At 39.0% G+C, this 18,459-nt stretch overlaps 1 protein-coding gene across 1 annotated transcript in view; it reads left to right on the top strand.

Annotated features, from left to right (window-relative positions):
- Positions 1 to 16,752, top strand: part of RSBN1L (round spermatid basic protein 1 like) — a 46,667-nt gene extending 29,915 nt beyond the window's left edge. The window contains 5 exon segments of the mRNA XM_039570514.1: positions 5,203 to 5,340; positions 5,539 to 5,681; positions 6,214 to 6,381; positions 11,101 to 11,209; positions 11,292 to 16,752. Of these exon segments, the coding sequence (XP_039426448.1) occupies positions 5,203 to 5,340; positions 5,539 to 5,681; positions 6,214 to 6,381; positions 11,101 to 11,209; positions 11,292 to 11,945 (1,212 nt within the window). The 3' untranslated portion in view covers positions 11,946 to 16,752.
- Positions 16,753 to 18,459: the final 1,707 nt, after the last annotated feature.

The following is an 18,459-nucleotide window of genomic DNA, read 5'->3' as shown; positions in this document are numbered from 1 at the left end:
AAGCATCTCCTCTTTCTCCTCCCTCAGGTTTTCAGTTCTTCACAGCACTAAAAGGGTTGATCTCACCCAGGCCTTGCAGCTGGAATGAAGCGTATCGCTGTCGGTCCCATGATCTCTGCCGGACAGCAGTGCAGCTTCAGCTGAATCTTGGCCACACTGGTGGGGGGTGGGAGCTGAGCCTCTCCGGCTTCCCGCAGCAGGGCTGTGGGGGGGTTCCGTGGGTGGAACAGGTCCATCGGCTCCAGGATGGCCGTGGCCCGGCCCGGCCTGGCCCGAGCAGGGCCTGGGCTGGGCCCGCTGGCCCCCACACGGGGCCCGCAGCCACCTGTCCCAGCACTGGAAACGAGAGAGAGCTTGGGGAGGAGTTTGTCTACTCTTAAGTGTGGATCACAGAGGCAGTCACAATTTTAAGTGGCTTAGAGAATTGTCCATATTCAAACTGGCCAACTGATAGGTTCTGTCAGGTCAGGTCACAGAGGAAGCTGTAAAGCACCCCTTTGCAAGAACATCACTTCTGCGACTATGCTTTGCTAACCCATGACGTAATGTCTTTGGGTTTTTTTGTTGGTCTTTGTTGGACTTTATGGGTTTCTTGAAATTATTTTGGGTTCAGTTGGTGGATAATATTTTTGTTTGTTGTTGGCTATTTTTTTTCTCTTCAAAACCTCCTTGGTTTTAAAGGTGAAAAATTGAAATAAATTTAAACCTTTAAATTAATTACAGAGTCTCAACTGAAAAAAACCCCAAAACCCTCCACCCAAACCCCACAACAGCCCACACCCTACTGTATCAAAAATAGGAATTCAGTTGTTACTTGCCCCAGTTTACATTTTTTAAATTCCTCTTTTGAAAGCCATAGTCTCTCTGGATTGTTCCTTCCACTTTGTGACTTATTCAAACACAAAATGGAAACGTCTTTAACATATAGTGTCTAAAATGTTTCCATTTGTAGGATGATGATGCTCAAATATATTTTTGGTTATTTTTATATATGTATGTATGTATTTTCACATTTAGTCTTCAGATTCTTGTTAGACACCAAGACATTTCTGTCAAAATATTTGCTATTGCATTAAAAAAATCAGTTGAGGCCATGTGAGTCACAGAAGCAGATAATTCTCAAGTTTTACTAATTGTGGATTCAGTGGTGGTTTTACTGTTACATTTTTCCATTACTGTGATGCAAGAGAGTAACAGTCTCCTTTTGTGAGTTTTTAGGTGACATACTTCAAATGTAAGCTACATGAGAAGAAAGAAGCTAGGATGTTGTTTATTATTTTATGTTTCTCTTTTACTTGTCTGTAGTATTATACTGCATGTACTTGGTGATTTGTGTGTATATTCATTCCTGACCATGTGCTAGAAGAGCAGCGTGTCCTTGACTCCTCCTTTTATTAGGGATTTAAATTGTTCCAGTTTTGAGCAAGTCTGTAAAATTCTAAAAACCTAGTCACACTGTAACCTGTGAAATTACATCCATGAAGATTACTTTATAGAAGGTATACATATAAAACACTTCATATATAAAATACTTCATTAGAGGTCAGTGCATTATTTAATCTAGAATTTGATGAGTAAGTACTGGTTTTAGTACATCAATATTGTTTTTGTGAGTTTAGAAATACATAGAGGAATCTATTTCTCTTCCTATGAACAAACCAGCCAAAGGATACTGACAGTAAAAGGAAGGGAAAATGTTGCTTTTGTCTAACATGCCATAGGTTATATTTATTTGGTTGTTGTCTTTATTGGGATTAGTTTTATGTTTCTCAACAGTCAAACATCAGTGGCATGTTTTGGTGTTTTCACACTGTTACTTAGTAGCACTCTAAGTTGAAGTGAGTGAAAATTAGCTAGTTCTCCCCACTAAGAATGATCTCACCTTTTTGTGAGTGCTTGTCTAAGTCTTTAACCTGATCTAAGGTAGTGTAGTTTAAGCATCAACCTCTGCTCTAAGACTAGAGCTTAGGATGCTACAACCCAGTTCAGAGAAGAGATGTGATGGGAATTGCTTTTCACTGCCCACAGCTGCTTCATCTTTCAACCTCTCTCTTGTTCTTTCTGGCCAGGCATTAGTATTTATGGCCTATGTCTTTATTTAATTTTTATTATTTTCTAAAACAGAGAAATTTTTTAGGTGATTCCTGGATTAAATTCAGATCAGTTCCCTAGGCTTGCTCCCTGTCCATCTTCAGAGGACCTAATGCTATCAGGAAGGAAGGGAAAAGAGAGAGCGAATCTTCCCCTTTGATCACCAGCATGGATTTACTTCCTGTTTATACTGGGTCTGGACAAGTTAATTTTCTTTGTGGACTGTGTTTTGGATTTGTGACTAAAACTGTTGGTAACACTCTGGTGTTTTGGCTATTGCTGAGCATCAATGGCAGAGTGTCAAGGCTTCCAGGACCCCCCTGATGAGTAGGCTGAGGTGGGCAAGAAGCAGTGAGGGGACATGGTTGGGACAGCTGGTCCCAATTGACTGCAGGGATATTCTGTGCCATGTAACATCATGCTCAGCAAAAAATCCTGAGGTTGGCTGGAAGTTGCCTATTGCTTGAGGACTGCTGGGGCCTCAGTCTGCTTGTGGGGGTTGGTGAGTGGTGGAAAACACTACTTGGTGGTTTTTCTTCTTCAGTGTCCTCTAAATAAACTGTGTTCATCTGGACCCATACATTTCCTTGCCTTTCCTGTTCTCTCCCGTGTCTCACCATTGTGGGTGGTGAGTGAGCAGGCGCTTTAAGATCAGTATCTGCTGCCTGGGGTTAAGCCACCACAGAGTTCTTAATCACTCAAAACATTTCATTCTGTATTTGCAATTATGTGATTCTGAATATGGTCCCAGAAGAAACCACTCATCATTTGTAACTTTGGCATTATTTTAGCATTCATGTTGGTATTTCTTCTCCTAAGCTGGATCTTGAGAAACAATTGTACTGCCTCGTGATCAAGGGGAGGTTGGTTGACCAGGAGAGCTGGGGCTGAAAGGGGTTGGACAAACAGTGCTTGAAAAAGTTGTGTTCATTTTTCAGTTTTAACTTTCAGTGGCATGGTCTTTTTTTGGGAACAGATGAAAAATTTCTTAATTGATCCTTCTTAATGCAAGTATTATTCTGCGGCTAAATACTTTGCTGACTTTATGCTTCGTTACCAACACCTAGTGGTATATAAGCCAAATGGGTGGGTTGATCCAGCTGGAAGCTTCACAGCTTTTCCAAGCTTTAAGTTAGTATTTTTAGGAGAATTTTTAGAGTTTTTACTTGGAGTAGTTTCACAACCAGTTTATCATATGCTGTATGAATCATAAAATGATTTAGGATGAAAAAGATCTTCAAGACCTGTCTAAGAGTCCAACTGTTAACCCAGTCTTGCCAAATCCATCACTAAACCTTGTCCTTAAGTTCCATATCTACTGGTCTTTTAATTGCCCCCAGGAATGGTGACTCAGTCATTTCCCTGGGTAGCTTGTTCCAGTGCTTGAGAATGTTTTTGGTGAAGAAATTTTTTTAATATCTAATCTAAACCTCGCTTGGCACAACTTCAGGCCATTTTCTCTTGTCTTCCCACTTGTTACTTGGGAGAGTGGTAGTAGGTAGGAGAAGGAAGCATGGAAGAAGGCAGGAAAATGGTTCTCTTTAATCAGGGATGTAGATGAAAACAGCATCTTAATATCCTGGGCTGGAGTAGTGGAATACTAAGCTACTTATGTCAGTGGAAGAAACATCCTTTTGCAGGTTAGGCTTTTAATAAAGTGTCACAGATTTGTGGGTGTCCGTAGCTTCAGAAAGGGGTTTTAGGGTTCTTCCTTGCTCATTGCTGTAGTTGTACAAGCTCCTGATGCTTTGTGCCAGTGCAGATATAGCTGAGCACTGAGCTGATGCAGATTCAGCAAAAACGAATGTTTTCTGATATTTTATCACAAAATCACCAGCTGTCTCTGCAAAAAGCCCTGCAGGAATGTATGACTAAGGATTTGAGGAATAGCAGAATATTACTGGACTGTTCTTTTCAGTGTGTCTGTGATGGCTTGCTGTAGCATTAGCTAAGACACTTTGTAAATCCTACTTTTAGCCATTCCGCTGTTTGCTGGGAGGAATGAGTGATGATCTGAACAGTGTTTGGTTCTGCATTTCTGGAAAGATCTGGTTACATCAGTTGAGTTTCTCAGAAGGGCACAGTGTTGTTCCATGTTTTCTTTTCAGGAACTGCTGTTAATTGTCCTCTGCACTGCCATAACTACTAGGAATGTTGATGGTCTGGGTGAGGACCGTAGCTAAGCAGTATTTCATTAACTGTTTTCCTTGCACTTTCTTTCTTGCTTTGGATGCAGAATGTCTAGAGGTGCCATACAGGAGCCTTACTTGGTGTGTTCAGTAATCCATTTGCTCTTTCGTCTGTTCTGATTTCTTCACCATTCATCTCATAATGCCACTGTGTCTTTCAGCCTGTTAAATAGGAAATCAAAGCTTAAGTGGACATGATCCTCATCAATCTCATGCCTGAGTATTTTGGTGATCTATCACAACAGATCAGATTGTTGAAAAAAAACTTAATATGTGTTTCTGTTCAAATTTTACAGTAAAAGATTTCTCATGAGAGGTGAATGTTACAGCCCTTAAAGTCTGAAGGGAGCACAAGATGTGCTAATACAGCACAGCAAAAATGAAGGAGTGACTATCATTGTCTTGCTTTTTGTACAAGCTCTTTATGAGCCTTGTGTTCACTGTTGTAATTTGCTCCAATTAATGTGCTCGCAGAGAGGCCGTACTGGAGAGGATGATTAGCAGAGGAAGTGTTAAGAGTTAAATTACTTGTAACTCAGAGTTCTGCCTGTTGCAGGGAAAAGGTAGAAATTCATCTAGACTTGAGTAATCCAGGTAAGAATCCTTACTGACTAGTTACTGAGCAGAACATGCGTTGATATTTTTTTACAATTGCTGGTTTGGAATGTTATTTTCTTGAAAGGCAATAAATAGTTACTCCAGTTTACCTTCAGGTGTTAAAATATAAATTGTCATGGATGTTTAATAAGATCTTCTGTCTTTGAGTTTGTAGTAATTGACTTCATAAGTACACTTAAGTACACTGAAGACAAAAGGACTAATGTCAGAAAGCATAAGCGTAGAGATTAAAGGTGTTCATTGAATGTAGATTTTGCACAGTAGAGGACTTGGTATAATTTTTGTTGTCATATTCTACTTGTAGGTAAAAAGAACATACTCTCATGGTACGTATAGAGCTGGCCCAATGAGACAGATCAGCCTGGTTGGAGCAGTTGATGAGGAAGTGGGGGATTACTTCCCTGAATTCCTTGATATGTTGGAAGAATCACCCTTCTTAAAAGTAAGGACAGAAGGGAATGGGCTGGGAGAAGGGGGACAACATGCTGTGTAGTGCTGTTATAATAAAGTGAGAGTATGTGATACTTGTTTAGATAATTGAGTGTTCTAATAAATATTTTCGTCGTGAGAGATAAAGGCTGCTTTTAACAAGTTTATTAAAGTAACTCACTTCAAAATTGTGGCTTGTATTTCCCATTAGTGTACACTGCCATGGGGAACGCTTTCTAGTTTAAAATTAGAGAGTCGTAAAGACAGTGATGATGGTCCCATTATGTGGGTACGTCCAGGAGAACAGATGATCCCTGTGGCTGACATGCCAAAGTCACCTTTCAAAAGGAAGAGGTAAGTTGAATTGTTTTAATTGGTAAATGTCTGGCTAGTATTTTTTTCTTTACAAATTCATTTTATCCCAAATCTTTTACTGTTTGGTACTGTATGTTAATATAAATTTCTGTAAATCTTCATCTCCAAATACACTTTTTTGTTGTTTTGTTATGTAAGAATCCAGAATTTTTTTGTTTTAATTTTTACTGTGTAGCCAAGTAAGGTGCTGGTCCTTTTTGGAGCTTTAGTAGAAATTTAAGGTGAAAGCTTCAGGAAAATGTGTACACACATGCAATTACTGATTGCATGAGTGCCATGAGACTGGAATTGATATCCCTGTTGTTACATGTGAGTGGATGTTATGACCTCTGGGGATTTTTTTGCATAGCTCATTACATTTTTATTTTACCTAAATTTTACTGTTTTCCTGCTTGACTGTTTGACTCCTGCTCTCATTGAAGGGATTGTTCATCACAGTCCTATTGGCTATGGTGGAAATTAGATAATTCAGAGAAATTTCTATATCACTGTTACTGTTTTTCTTATGCAGAACTACCAATGAAATAAAAAACTTGCAGTACCTACCTCGAACCAGTGAACCCCGTGAAATGCTATTTGAAGACCGGACCCGAGCCCACGCAGATCACATAGGACAAGGTTTTGAGCGACAGACCACAGCTGCTGTGGGAGTGTTGAAGGCTGTGCACTGTGGGGAGTGGTAGGTGTTGATTGGCTTCACCTAGATGTCTGAAAAATGTTTGCCTGAATTGCTATTTATAATTGGGAGGGAGTGCAGAATAGGTTAATCTAGGATTAAAGATTTAATGAAGACTTCATAGTCTGGCTGAGCATTAGATGTTTGTCTGCCCTCTGCTAGCTCACATATGGTTTTGCTGTGTGGTTGAAACCAAAAGGTACCTTGCAGTGACAGTTCAATAGCTATAATTGAGTTGCTGTAACTGAGGTCATGTTAGATGTAAAAACACTTCACACTTTGTTTTGGTTAAAGTGGTGCATAGAGACTGAGCTGTTAATGCTGCACAGGTGCACATGGAGACCTTCTGGCAGTTCTTTGTGTTGTCTGGACATGAGCAGAATTCTTATGCTTCTGCTTCCCAAGTCATGGCTGTTACAACCCTGCTTTATCTATGGGAGCTCACCTAGAAGATTCCTGTTAGAAGTTGTGTGATATTTTTTGGTGTCTGTCTTTGGAATTCCCATATGAGACTCTGGAAATGAAATGTGCCTCATTTGAAGCTTGTTTACATGTTAACCAAATAAAAAGCCCATAAACAGATGGGCTTCCTGGTCCAGATCTAAGAGGCATTTTTCAGGATCTTCAGATCTTGGAGAATGACCTTAGGTTTGGAGGAGGTTACCTTTGCATATGTAAACACTATAAATACCTTTTGTTCGTTGTGTCTGTCTAGCTATTAGAAGAGTGAATTCCCTTTGGATGAAATTGTGTGAATTTGTGTTACAGTGCATGAGTTCATTGACACAGAAAGTAGAATCGTTGTTGGGGAAGAACTGGACTGTTCAGATGATAATGTGTTTGTCTCTTGGGCTCTGAGGTTTTCAGTTTCCTTCCTCTTCAGGTCGATGACAGTGGGAGCCTTCAACTTCCTGCTTGCTTTGACTGAGATGCTGGGGTGAATTAAGACTGAGCAGGGGTAGCAGGACAAGAACTGAGATAACTGTGTAGGTCTGAGTATTTTAGATTGCACTTCGCACATTTGAGAGAGGGACTAGCAAAGGAAGTAAAGAAACCAAACAAAACCCCACTCCCTGAACTTGGATGTCTGTGGAGATTAAGAATTTAAATTGATAGTAATTTAAGTGTGTGGGAGCTTCCCATTCTCATCCTATAGCTTTATAGCATATTTGAAAGTACTTCAGTTTGGAGAATAAAAAAGAAATACCAGCATTTCACTTCAGCATAAAGATGGAAAATGTTCTTTTAATTCAGTATAAAAAATTTGTGACTGATATATGGAGAGTAGTAAAATGTACAACACAAGCAACACAATAGAAGTTATGTATTTCAGGCTTGATTTGGCCTAAATGATAATTCCTGCTTTCCCTTTCCACTTCTGTGTAATTTTGAAAAGCTACTTCAGTATACTTACATGATGAGAACTAATCAGGGCTTATGATAATGAAGCATTATTGATTAATGTAGCACATTAAAATAATTTCAGGTATTAGTTTTGCTGTAATAGGCAATCTGTGAGTAGATTTATTTTAAAGGAAACAACATGAACGGAAGTTTTGAAAAATCTAGTTCTGATTTTTGTTCAGTTTTGTTTTTTTTTTTAAATCTGTTAGAGTAGTTGAACAAACCTGAAAAGCTGGAGATACTCTGGGGTGATTAAGGCACTATGGCAGTAAAAATGAACATGTTCTAGTGATGAGATAATGTATATAAAAATAATGCTTTCTGTGAGGAGAAAATAAAGGAATTCCTGGGCTGATGAACTAAATCCATAAAAATGGATTGAGTGTGCAAAAAAAGTTTTATAAGTTGCTGTAGATTTAAAGAAAGTGGGATTTATTTCCTACTTGGTAGAGATGAATATTAATGCTAGGTGGGATAAATGGTGTCTTTCAGAACAGACAGGAACAGAACTGTTGAAAGGCAAAAGGCAGTTTATGGTGCTAGAGGACAGAAATGGAAACTAAACGTAGTATTTTGAAGAAGAAGAAAAAATTTTTTCCCTTTCCCAAGTGTGACAGGATCTTGATTTGAGGTATTTTGTAAAATTACTGTATTATGATATTCTTTTTAGCATTTTGAGTATTTACAATTTACAGAAGAACTCTGACTATTGCTAGCAAACATTTTAAGGATTGCACTGAAATCTGATAAATGCAGGTGTGATCATGCTGATTACTTAATGCCATTTTCATAGGTGATAACAAGTGAGCTTTAGAACTTCCAAAATGCCTGTGAAACTTTAAATTATGGAAGTTTAGAAGATTTTTACGTGGGAAATTTGGGTGGGTTTTTACAGGGACAGCAAAAGGCACTTTGTAGCATTGTTGTTGGCAAAATGAAACCTGTGCTTCAGCAAGCAGCTTTCAAGCTTGTGTTGTAGAGACTGAAGTTGTGCTTCTCTGTATGATCACAGGAATTTGTTATATATTGCCAGAGTTTATGCATTAGGCCAGAAATATTAATGGTAAAACCTCTAGTCTTGAATCTGTTTTGAAAAGTTACAGCAAAAAGAATCCAGTCATTTTGGAGGAGGAGGTTAAGGGGAAGAAATACTGCCAAAACCAGTTCTAGCAGTTCTCTAGTAGAGGCTTAAATGGGTTTTTCTGAAGTTATCTTACATTCTGTTTTCATTTAATATCTTTTTGGACATTAACTGAACTTCTGTGCTACAGTTTTGCTTGGGGGTGGGTACATGATACCCTCTAAATTAAAGGTTTTGCAAAATAATTACCTCAAAGTTGTGCTAAAGATAGTCTGCAAATGCAGAATTTAAAATTATCTGACAGTATTTTTTCTCATTTGTTTGCAAAAGGAATGTTGTGTTTTGTGATAGAATTGCAGCACAGAGTTGGTGATGCATCCTCTAGGACAGATATATATGGACTGAGACTAGGAATGACAATGCATAAACCGCAACAGACACTGCTGGGAAAACACATTGATTTGGATTGATGTTCTCTTAGTGTGCGAAATACTCTTTCAACTGATTTTAAGTCTTAACTTCATTTACAAATAGTGGTGACTCCAAATGCAAATTCATATTTTAAAAATAAATACCTGCATTATAAAAGGTAGATTAATGTAGTTAATGTTTTTTAAGACTGATTAGAAGTATTTCTGAAGCTTTTTGCTTTCAGTGTTTAAATTCTCTTTGGGAGTATATAGATAAAAATATAGAGACACATTTTAATCTTTGTAAAATTGAAAGTAAAATATGTGGTCTGAAAATTCTTCCTAGCATACTTTCAGTAGTTGATCTGGGATTTTTTTTTTCTCCTGAAAATAGCCTCAGACTGGTTTTTTTTTGCTTTATTGAGGTCATGACCTAAATGAAATAAACATGTCTCCTGTGTTTAAAAAGCCTGAATGAACTGTACATCACTTCCTAGAACAGTAATAACAGGACATATATATCTGTATATATAAAGGTGATCATCTTGTTTTTAAAAAAGAGCACTTGAACATCTCTTAGCTTCTGAAATGTATCAGCTCTGCTGCATCAGCTGCTCCCCAGGCCCCCTAGGTCTGACTTGTGCCCTGGTTTTGGAGGGGTGACAGTGGGTGAGGGATGTACTGGAGGGGTGGCAGGAGCCAGCCCAGCCCTGCAGGTGGGAGAGGCAGGAGGACAGCAGTGGATTGTGGTTCTGATCCCTGGTTTCAATCCCTGGATGGATGGGCAGTGCCTGGATGCACAGCCTGTGCCCTATGCAGGCCAGGGAGGAGGTGCTGCACTCTGTCAGCCCCGGGGGACTCCAGAGGAGGAGGGAAGGAAATCATCAAATAGGTTCTTTCTGGCCGAGCAACTGTCCTTGCAAAACTGCTCCAATGTGAGCTTTATCCTTTATAAATGAAATCTTTGTACCATCACATTTAAATTTAAAAAAATCCTTTTAAAATGCAAACATCCCTGAAAAGCAAATATGTGGAGGTTGTTTTTTGTATGTGTTTTCAGTGGGGAACAGAGTTTGGCCTTTAGATCAGAAAGTGATAAGGATTGTATCTGCTTTTACCTTTTGTTAGCTGATTCTAGATAATGTCTCCAGAGGAACTTATAGATGGTGTACATTTCTTTGGGAGAGATGCTTTGGAGCTAGAGATGCTTCTCCTAACAATTTGGAGACAAAGCCTAATTCAGACTTACTCTTGTGTAGCTCTCTCTAGTGAGCATAAATAGGGATGTATTTTTAAGGGATATTTTGTGGAGGATGCCAGTATTGGCTGTTTACTGGCATTGTGGCAGCTTAATGTAGGTTCAGCTTTTATTCCTAACTCTGAACAAGGTGTTTGAGGCTGAGATGCTGAGCAGTTGTTGCCCAAGTGCTCCCAGTCAGACTGCTGTGTGCTCAGGTACCTGATGGGTGCATCATGTTGGAGTGCTGACAGAGTAAACCCAGTGTATTTGGGGCAGCTGTCTTTCAGCATCAAGGCAGACTAGAGGTCAGCTAAAAATAGGAATGAAAAAGAGTGTATTTTGTTGGCCTTTTAATGCTGCCTTTACGTCTGCTTATAAAGAAATTGTAGTTAATTTGTTTAACCAGTTTAATGAGGTTGTGTTTTAGAATTAACCATTTTGGTCAATGTTTTTCTTTAAAAATGTAGGTTGTGCTAGAGTTGAGTTTAAGTTAAATAATTTGCTCTATGTTTGCTTGCAGACTTTTTGTTATCTTCTGTAGCATGTTAGTTTCAGCCTCTGACTGTGCATTTCTTACTCTTCTGTAGGTCTGAGCAGCCTCGTATAACCAAAGATGTAATTTGTTTTCATGCTGAGGACTTCTTGGAGGTAGTTCAGCGAATGCAGTTAGACTTGCATGAGCCTCCACTCTCACAGGTAAGCATGCTAAGAACTAATGGTCAGTGTCCTCTGAGTACTAAGTCAGAGTTTTTACCTTTCCCTCACCTTTTCCCTACAGTGTGTCCAGTGGGTTGATGATGCAAAACTTAATCAGCTGCGAAGGGAAGGCATTCGATATGCCAGAATCCAGTTATTCGATAATGACATTTATTTCATACCGAGGAATGTTGTGCACCAGTTCAAAACAGTTTCAGCCGTGTGTAGTTTGGCTTGGCACATCCGGCTCAAGCTCTATCATTCAGAGGAAGAACTCTCTCAAAACACAAGTACTGTTGAAGCAGGGACCTCTGCAGACCCCAAGTCTTCGGTTGTTGGACTTCAGACTGACAGAGTTTGTACCATGAGCAAAGATACTTCCGAAGACACCAAATTTCCAGATACTCTGCAGACCAAGTACCTGCAGCAGGAATTTTTGCCGATAAAACATGAACCTCTTGCATCTCTCCAAGTAAAAGAAGAGCCCATGAATGTTGATCTCGCTGAAAAGACAGTGACACCTAATGACATCGGGGGACAGAATGTTCAGGCTAGGCTGGGTCACGTTGAGTTGACGTCACTAAAGTTGGAAGTGGATTCTAAATTTGAACCTGGTAACAAGGACTTACAAGGCAAGTTGTGCTCTGGAGGTCACGTACATCCAGATGATACAAGACAACACAGTTCATCATATCCAAAATTGCATGGACAAAGAGAGGATGATTTTTTGTGCTAAATTTGTATATATGGTTTTAAATTCCTTTTTAAACTTAATGATGTAATAATGTAAAGATCATAAATTGTGAGACAAGTTTGTGACTTGTCTTCGCATCTGTTACAGAAAATAGTTATGTAGCTTTGTAACATTCCTCAGTGCCTGTCCATAACTGTGAAGTATCAAAGCACTTAGGGCCAGATGCACTGTAAACACTGCAGGTTTAACATAAAGAAGTCTTTAAAAAATTTGAGTTGTAGGTTTTAGAGTAGAGCTGACATTTAACATATATATTTTTTGTAAGATGAGCCAGAATTCTTTTTGACAATTCCAGGCTTTTCCATAGAGCTTATTTATACCAATTGTTTCATTTTAAATATGTCAGCACTGTAGTGTAAATATCTTTTTTAAAAATCTTTTTAGTGTGATTTATACTGAAATGTGAGCCACTTAATAAAGGTTCATAATAACAGATTGGTTTTATTTTTGGGTCTGCAAAAAATAATTCAGTTCAACTGCCTCTCTAAGTGGTTATGTTTCTACCTGCACTAATGCATAGGATGCCCTTATGCCTTGGGGGTGAGGAGCTATAGCAAACTGAGATAGAGCTGAGGCATCTCTGAAATGCAGAATAGTCAGAAGGCAGAATCAGTCCTCCCTTTGCACGATTCCTTATGGGTGCTTGTTCCAGGCACTCCCCAAACTCCTGCTGTCGGATATTCATGGGGAACAGGGAGACAGGCTGTTCTCCCTGTTGTGGAGGTCAGTTGGATGCACAGTGGGCTCCAGGAGTGCTACCACTACCCACCTGCATCTCTCTAGATAAGCTGGTGCAGGGGAGCAGACTCCCTCCTGGGCTTTGCCTCTTGGCCCTGCTCAGGGCACAGTTCAGACAGGTGCATTTCATGTAAAAAAAAAACCCAACCAAAAAACCAACAAACCCACAAAACAAGCCAAAAAAGCAACCACCCCTTCAAATTAAAAAATTGTTACCTGACTACAATTAAAACCAAGACTATTTAAATGGTTACTTACCAAGCTGAAAAGGCCTCAGTTTTGTCAGTGACCTGTAACTCACAGAGACATACCTGGATTTAAATTGCTCCCTGTGCTGATAGTGCCAGGCAATGAAGAGGCTTGCCAATGTGTGTAGTAGGAAGGTTCCTCATGAGTCACAGTTTGGGAGCAAGAGGTGTTTCATTGAGAAAATAACAGCAGTGTCCAAGTTAATTGTTCTCTTTCCCCACCTATGGAACACTTGGATTCTTGTAAGTTGTGTTCTGAGGGAAGAGGATTTCAAGGCTAGCTAGCATCTGATCTGGTAAATCTATCATTTAACTTATTTATTCTCTGTGTAGTGTATTCCTGTGTAGTTCAAACACAGCTGAATGATACGTCTCCCTTGGGTAGCTGCACACAGCAGTAAACTGCCCTGCAGCCTGTCCTTCAGCTAAGTAAAATTTCAGCTCCAAGGCCTATTATTTCCAAAGCTCTCTGTATCTCTGATTTTTGTTAGGATTTTTCTGTATAACATTTTTGAAAGTTGTACATCCTTAAGTACCCAGTTTATAAACTGATGCACTTAGTGGTCACTTTGGCTTCATTTGTAGCAATAGAACAATGTGATTTTCAGGCGATGTCCAATTAAACTACCTGAGGTCCTTCTGTTGTAAATGTTTTTTTGCTTATAGGTTGTTAAAATTTAAAATGTTACTGCACACTCAGAGGTGGCACTAAAATTAGCTATTTATTAGATGAGTGCCCTGATTGGTTTAATCTAAAATAGATCTGTCAAGGAATTACTCATTAAATCAATATTTGAATTGCTAAACATTACTCCTACATAGCCATAATTATGTATTAGAGAAGCAATAGAAATGTGAGTCTCTTGGATGTGGCTAATACGTCCTTAAGTCTTACTACTGTTTTCTTTAATGCTGATTAATTAAGAGATTACTACCAGTTTTTCAGCCTCAGGGATCTTCCTTTCCCTTTTGCCATGAGCAAATGATTCATGTGTGATGTGGTAAGTTATTGCTCTAGCAGATTCTGATTTGAAAAAATTAATTTGTCCATGTTAGAATTTGAGCCTTTCTTATAGTAGGAATGTGGTCTCAGCTCCCTTTGTTTTCTGGATTATCTGGAAATAATGCTTCCACCTGTAATCTCTGGCTTTATGAACATCCATATACAGTTACATGGCCTTCCATTGCTGTTGTCTGTGCTGGCCATGGGAGAACAGCAGCAGAGCAGAGCTGCAGGTTGTAGTTTGCACCAAGCACGCAGCTCTCTAGGTGGGATAGATGAGGGCTTCAGCTTTAGCAAAACCAGCCTTGCCAGATACTGCTATTTAAAATAAAAACCACACAAACTCCCCAAACTATTTAGTTGACTCAGAATAAAAACCTTGCCAGTGTGCTGGTCATGCATACACCCACCATTCATTCTGGTTCAAGTAATTTTTTGTAACCTGTCAGATTTTAGTGAAGTGTGGACATACATCCCCTAGGACAGCTGACGACTTTCTGCAGCATAGGCCCTGTCCAGACTGAAATAATAAATCTTTGAAAATGATTAGCAAATACAACTTTACACTTATGAGTAGAACTTTTTTTCCTTTTGGAGACCTGCTCAGTGGTCTTGGCTGATGTGGTCTTGAATTCTGCTCAGGTATCTCTTAGTTCTGAGATTTTGCTTCTAAAGTGCCCACAGCTTCAACCCATTTTTCTCTTACCACTTTCAGAATTTTAAGAGACTTTAAAATTTGGCAGATTGTTTTGCAGGTTTTATGTGTTCTGTTTGTTTGAGACCGACTAGATTCTCACTCTAGGCAGAATTCCTTGCAGACAGAATTTGAACCATATTGGGATTATCAATGGCTACCAGACCTCCCTTTGCATTTACAGGTGTCTGCAGTCTGGGCTGGCTGGCTGCATTACTGTTTACTTTTTACTTGCTTTTTAAAGACAAGATTTAAAAGAACTGTTGTCCTCTCCCTGTGGTATGTTCATTTTAATGAGGTTGTCCATTGAAAGGGGAGTACTTTTTCTGAGAATTTGACCTCCCAAATTGTTCATTAGTCTGACAAAGGTCTTGCTTCAGTCCTGTGTTATAACCTTTATTCCTGCTGCGTACAACTTAATCTTCAGACTTTTGCTTCAGCAATAAATCTTTCCTGTGTTCTGCTGTAATGAAATTAGTCCTTGCTTATTGCTTTTCTCCCTTCTCTGGATTTTGATGATATATAAATCTTTGTTACTTTGGCTGAAATCTCCAGTGGTTTAGTTGTCTCTCTTGGCCCTAGTTCTTGTGCAGATTGGAGAGATCTGCCCAAGGCCACTGGTGCTGTTTGTATCTCCCTGCACGTGCAGTGGTGTTCCAGTTAATGACATGATGTGCAGAAATGTAGATGTTTTCCTAGATCCTGGTATATATTTGTGCATAGCAAAGAATCACATTGTTACAGTTGCTACAAGGGCTTTTAAGGGCGTAGCTGCTTTTTTTTCTTTTGATATTACTGGATCTTTTGCATTTCACTGGCAACTGACTTCATGTGTTACATACAAGTGTTACTCAGTGTTGTGTCACCCCCAGCCCTCCAAATGCCTGAAAATTGACTCTGAAAGAACATTTTCATTGCAGGTACTGCTGGCATGCAGATTTTCCCTTCCTTGTTACTATAGCAAATATTTCAATACTACTTTAACTGAAATATTAATTCTATCTAGTATTAGAAATAAAGTATTATTTTAGAGGGTGATGATTTAATTCTTCATCTGTGAAAGAATTCCTTGGCGATAAATAAAGTTGATTTTTAAGTGGATATACACGTGCATAGTAAATAAGTTGGAATTGCAAAAGATGTAGGAAATGGAAATCAGAGTAAAATGCTTTGAAAGAGATCTGAACATTACAGATTTGGAAAATTGAGTAAGTCTTCCAAGAAACATAAGACTGGTATTCCTTTATTAAAATGACTGTTTTTTAATATCTGCATGTGAATAAGATGCTGAATTGTCCGAAATAAATCCGTGACTTTTCCTCGTTCATTGGCAAAATGAACCGTTGTGAGATAGTACACTGCCACGTGACCCTGCTAGGCTGAAAGCTGTACTGATTCTGATCAAGAGATCAAAGAACTCTTCAAGCTTCTCAAGTGTCATTTTATTTATTTTCTTCTAGTGGTCAGGTACGTAGAGAGCCTTGTGTTTAGACAGCGCAGCACCTGTACCTTACCCCGGATGTATCCAAGCTGGAAATGGAAAGGACAAATTCTCACTGCTTTGTGCTTTGCTGTGAATGACTGTCGAGAATGTTTTATTTGATTATGAGTCACTGTGTTCAGCTGATATTTTATTACTTTCTTAAACGGATGAAATGCACTTTAAAATTGTATAGAAGATACTGATATTTTGTGCAGATCCCACTGAATTTGCAGCGTATGTGGGAATATTTGGGGAACTGATTCCCATCAGTCACTCATTTCATTTTTCTTATAAATGCAAGTTATTTTGTGTTCTGTTCAGAAGCAGTGATTAACTTCACAATATTTAGGTTGCTGTTTCTGTTAGAATCATCAGGGATACTGACATTGCAAATTTAGTGTATTATATTCTAACCACTGTTTTTCTCTGTGCTTTGATGCTGATATGATCTCTGCTTTGAAGCCGTGCTGTACTTGAGTGCCAGCTAAACATTGATCTTCTCTTGTTCTGGTCATGCTGATAGATGAGCCTACTTGATGAGGGTGTTAGTCCTAAATAGTCCTTTAATATTTGGTGTACAGTTATCTGATACGAACATTGATTAAAACAGCAGTTTAAACTTCTATTTTTATCAAGTTTGATTTTTCAATAGCTATTTTGGTACTATGTTTTATCATTTTATTTGCCATCCACTGGAATGACAGTGCCATGTTAGGTGCAGCTCAGGCCTGTGTTCTAAGGACTGTACTTTTTATGGGAGCTTTTTTATCTGGTGTTGTTGAGACAAAGTGGGCAGTTAGCAGAGAAAGCTGTTCCTGGTGGCTGGAGATGAAAATCTTGAGAATTAGACCTGTGTGTGGGAGACTGTAATGTAAGTCAAGACTGCTAAATCTGTATCCTAAGCATGCAGTAATAACACTCAGGTACTTGCCAATGTGAACTGAAGCAACTGAGAGTTTTAGTTAATCACAGAAATGACATTTTTAGACTAAAAAACATCCTTTAGCAGTGATTTCTTTATGAACTTCAGAAGGAACACGGAGAGAAAAATTGATGCAGGTGAACTAAGCTCACATTCTCATTGCTTCCCTGTTTCTTGCTCTTATGCTGTTGTTCTGCACTGTAGGGAGATGTTTCTTGTATTTGTCTGCTTGGGATGTTGGTTTTGTTAGGAAAGGCAGACCAAAGGGAATGGTGTCAACGAATTGCAGATTTTCCTATTCTTTATCCCACTTCGGCACAAGTCCAAGGAGAAAATGCAGAACTTATGCTGAACAGTACTCTCGTGGTCCAGCTGCAGAGATTCCTTAAGTTGCCTTAGTTCTCAAAGCCTGATGCTTTTCAGCAGCACGTTGATACCCAGGTCCGTGCAGGTCTACAAGGCTCATATGGGAGATGAACTCCATCAAAACTTCAGAAACCAGTAAACATACAGTGAAAAGGTGCAAACATTCTTTTCCCAACTCAGCATAGTTGTTTTTACTGCAATCCTAATTAAAAAGTGTGATGTGTTACATGATAGTGCTATGTTTTCCATGCTAGTAAATTCAAACAACTTATAGGATGCAGTTATTCAGGAGCTTTATTACTGAAAAGCCATGTTATTTATTCCCTAAATTATATTGATGTTAAAATAGGGAACACCTGATGTTAAAATTCTGAGTTTCTGGGAGTGTCATAATCCTCACTTCCAATTCCATTTTGTGTCACCCAACTTTTAAACTGTGGAAATGTGAAAAGTTTCATGAGGTTAGGCAAGCATTTTGCTTCTGTACTATGATGCAGATATGTCAGGAAATAATACTGATAATACATCTCTCACAGGGTTGTGTACCTGTGTCCTGTGCTAGTTCAGTCTTTGATACTGCCCTCTGTGCCTGGCGGTGCATTTTGTGTGTCTGCACACGTTCTTAGAGCATTCAGGTCAAACTTTGTTATAGGTGGGGATGTACATGTCACATAACTGCATTTTTTCAAGTATGAAAAGAACACAAAACTGGATACCGTTCTAAAATGGTGACAAATCAAGAAGAGCAGTATGAATTGGCAATTGAAAATTTTACTTTCATGACCTTTCACACGTGCATTGAGTATTTTCTGTCAGACAGAAGCAGATACTCGCCTGCAATGCATGCTGAAGTGTTCAAACTTCTATAAATGATGGGAAGAGAGAAATTATGTGCAACATATCTCTCCATGTCCAGTATATATCATCAGTACAGAGAAATACTTCCAGTTCATTTCAGCAAGCTTTTGAATTGCACTTTAAAACAAAGCTTCTGAAGGCCAAGTTCTCTCTTTTGCCCCCCATCAGCTGCCACAGGGAGCTG

The sequence above is a fragment of the Corvus cornix genome, chromosome 1A, assembly GCF_000738735.6.
Source record: "Corvus cornix cornix isolate S_Up_H32 chromosome 1A, ASM73873v5, whole genome shotgun sequence".
NCBI classification, from domain to species: domain Eukaryota; kingdom Metazoa; phylum Chordata; class Aves; order Passeriformes; family Corvidae; genus Corvus; species Corvus cornix.
This window is presented reverse-complemented; position numbering and strand designations above follow the sequence as displayed.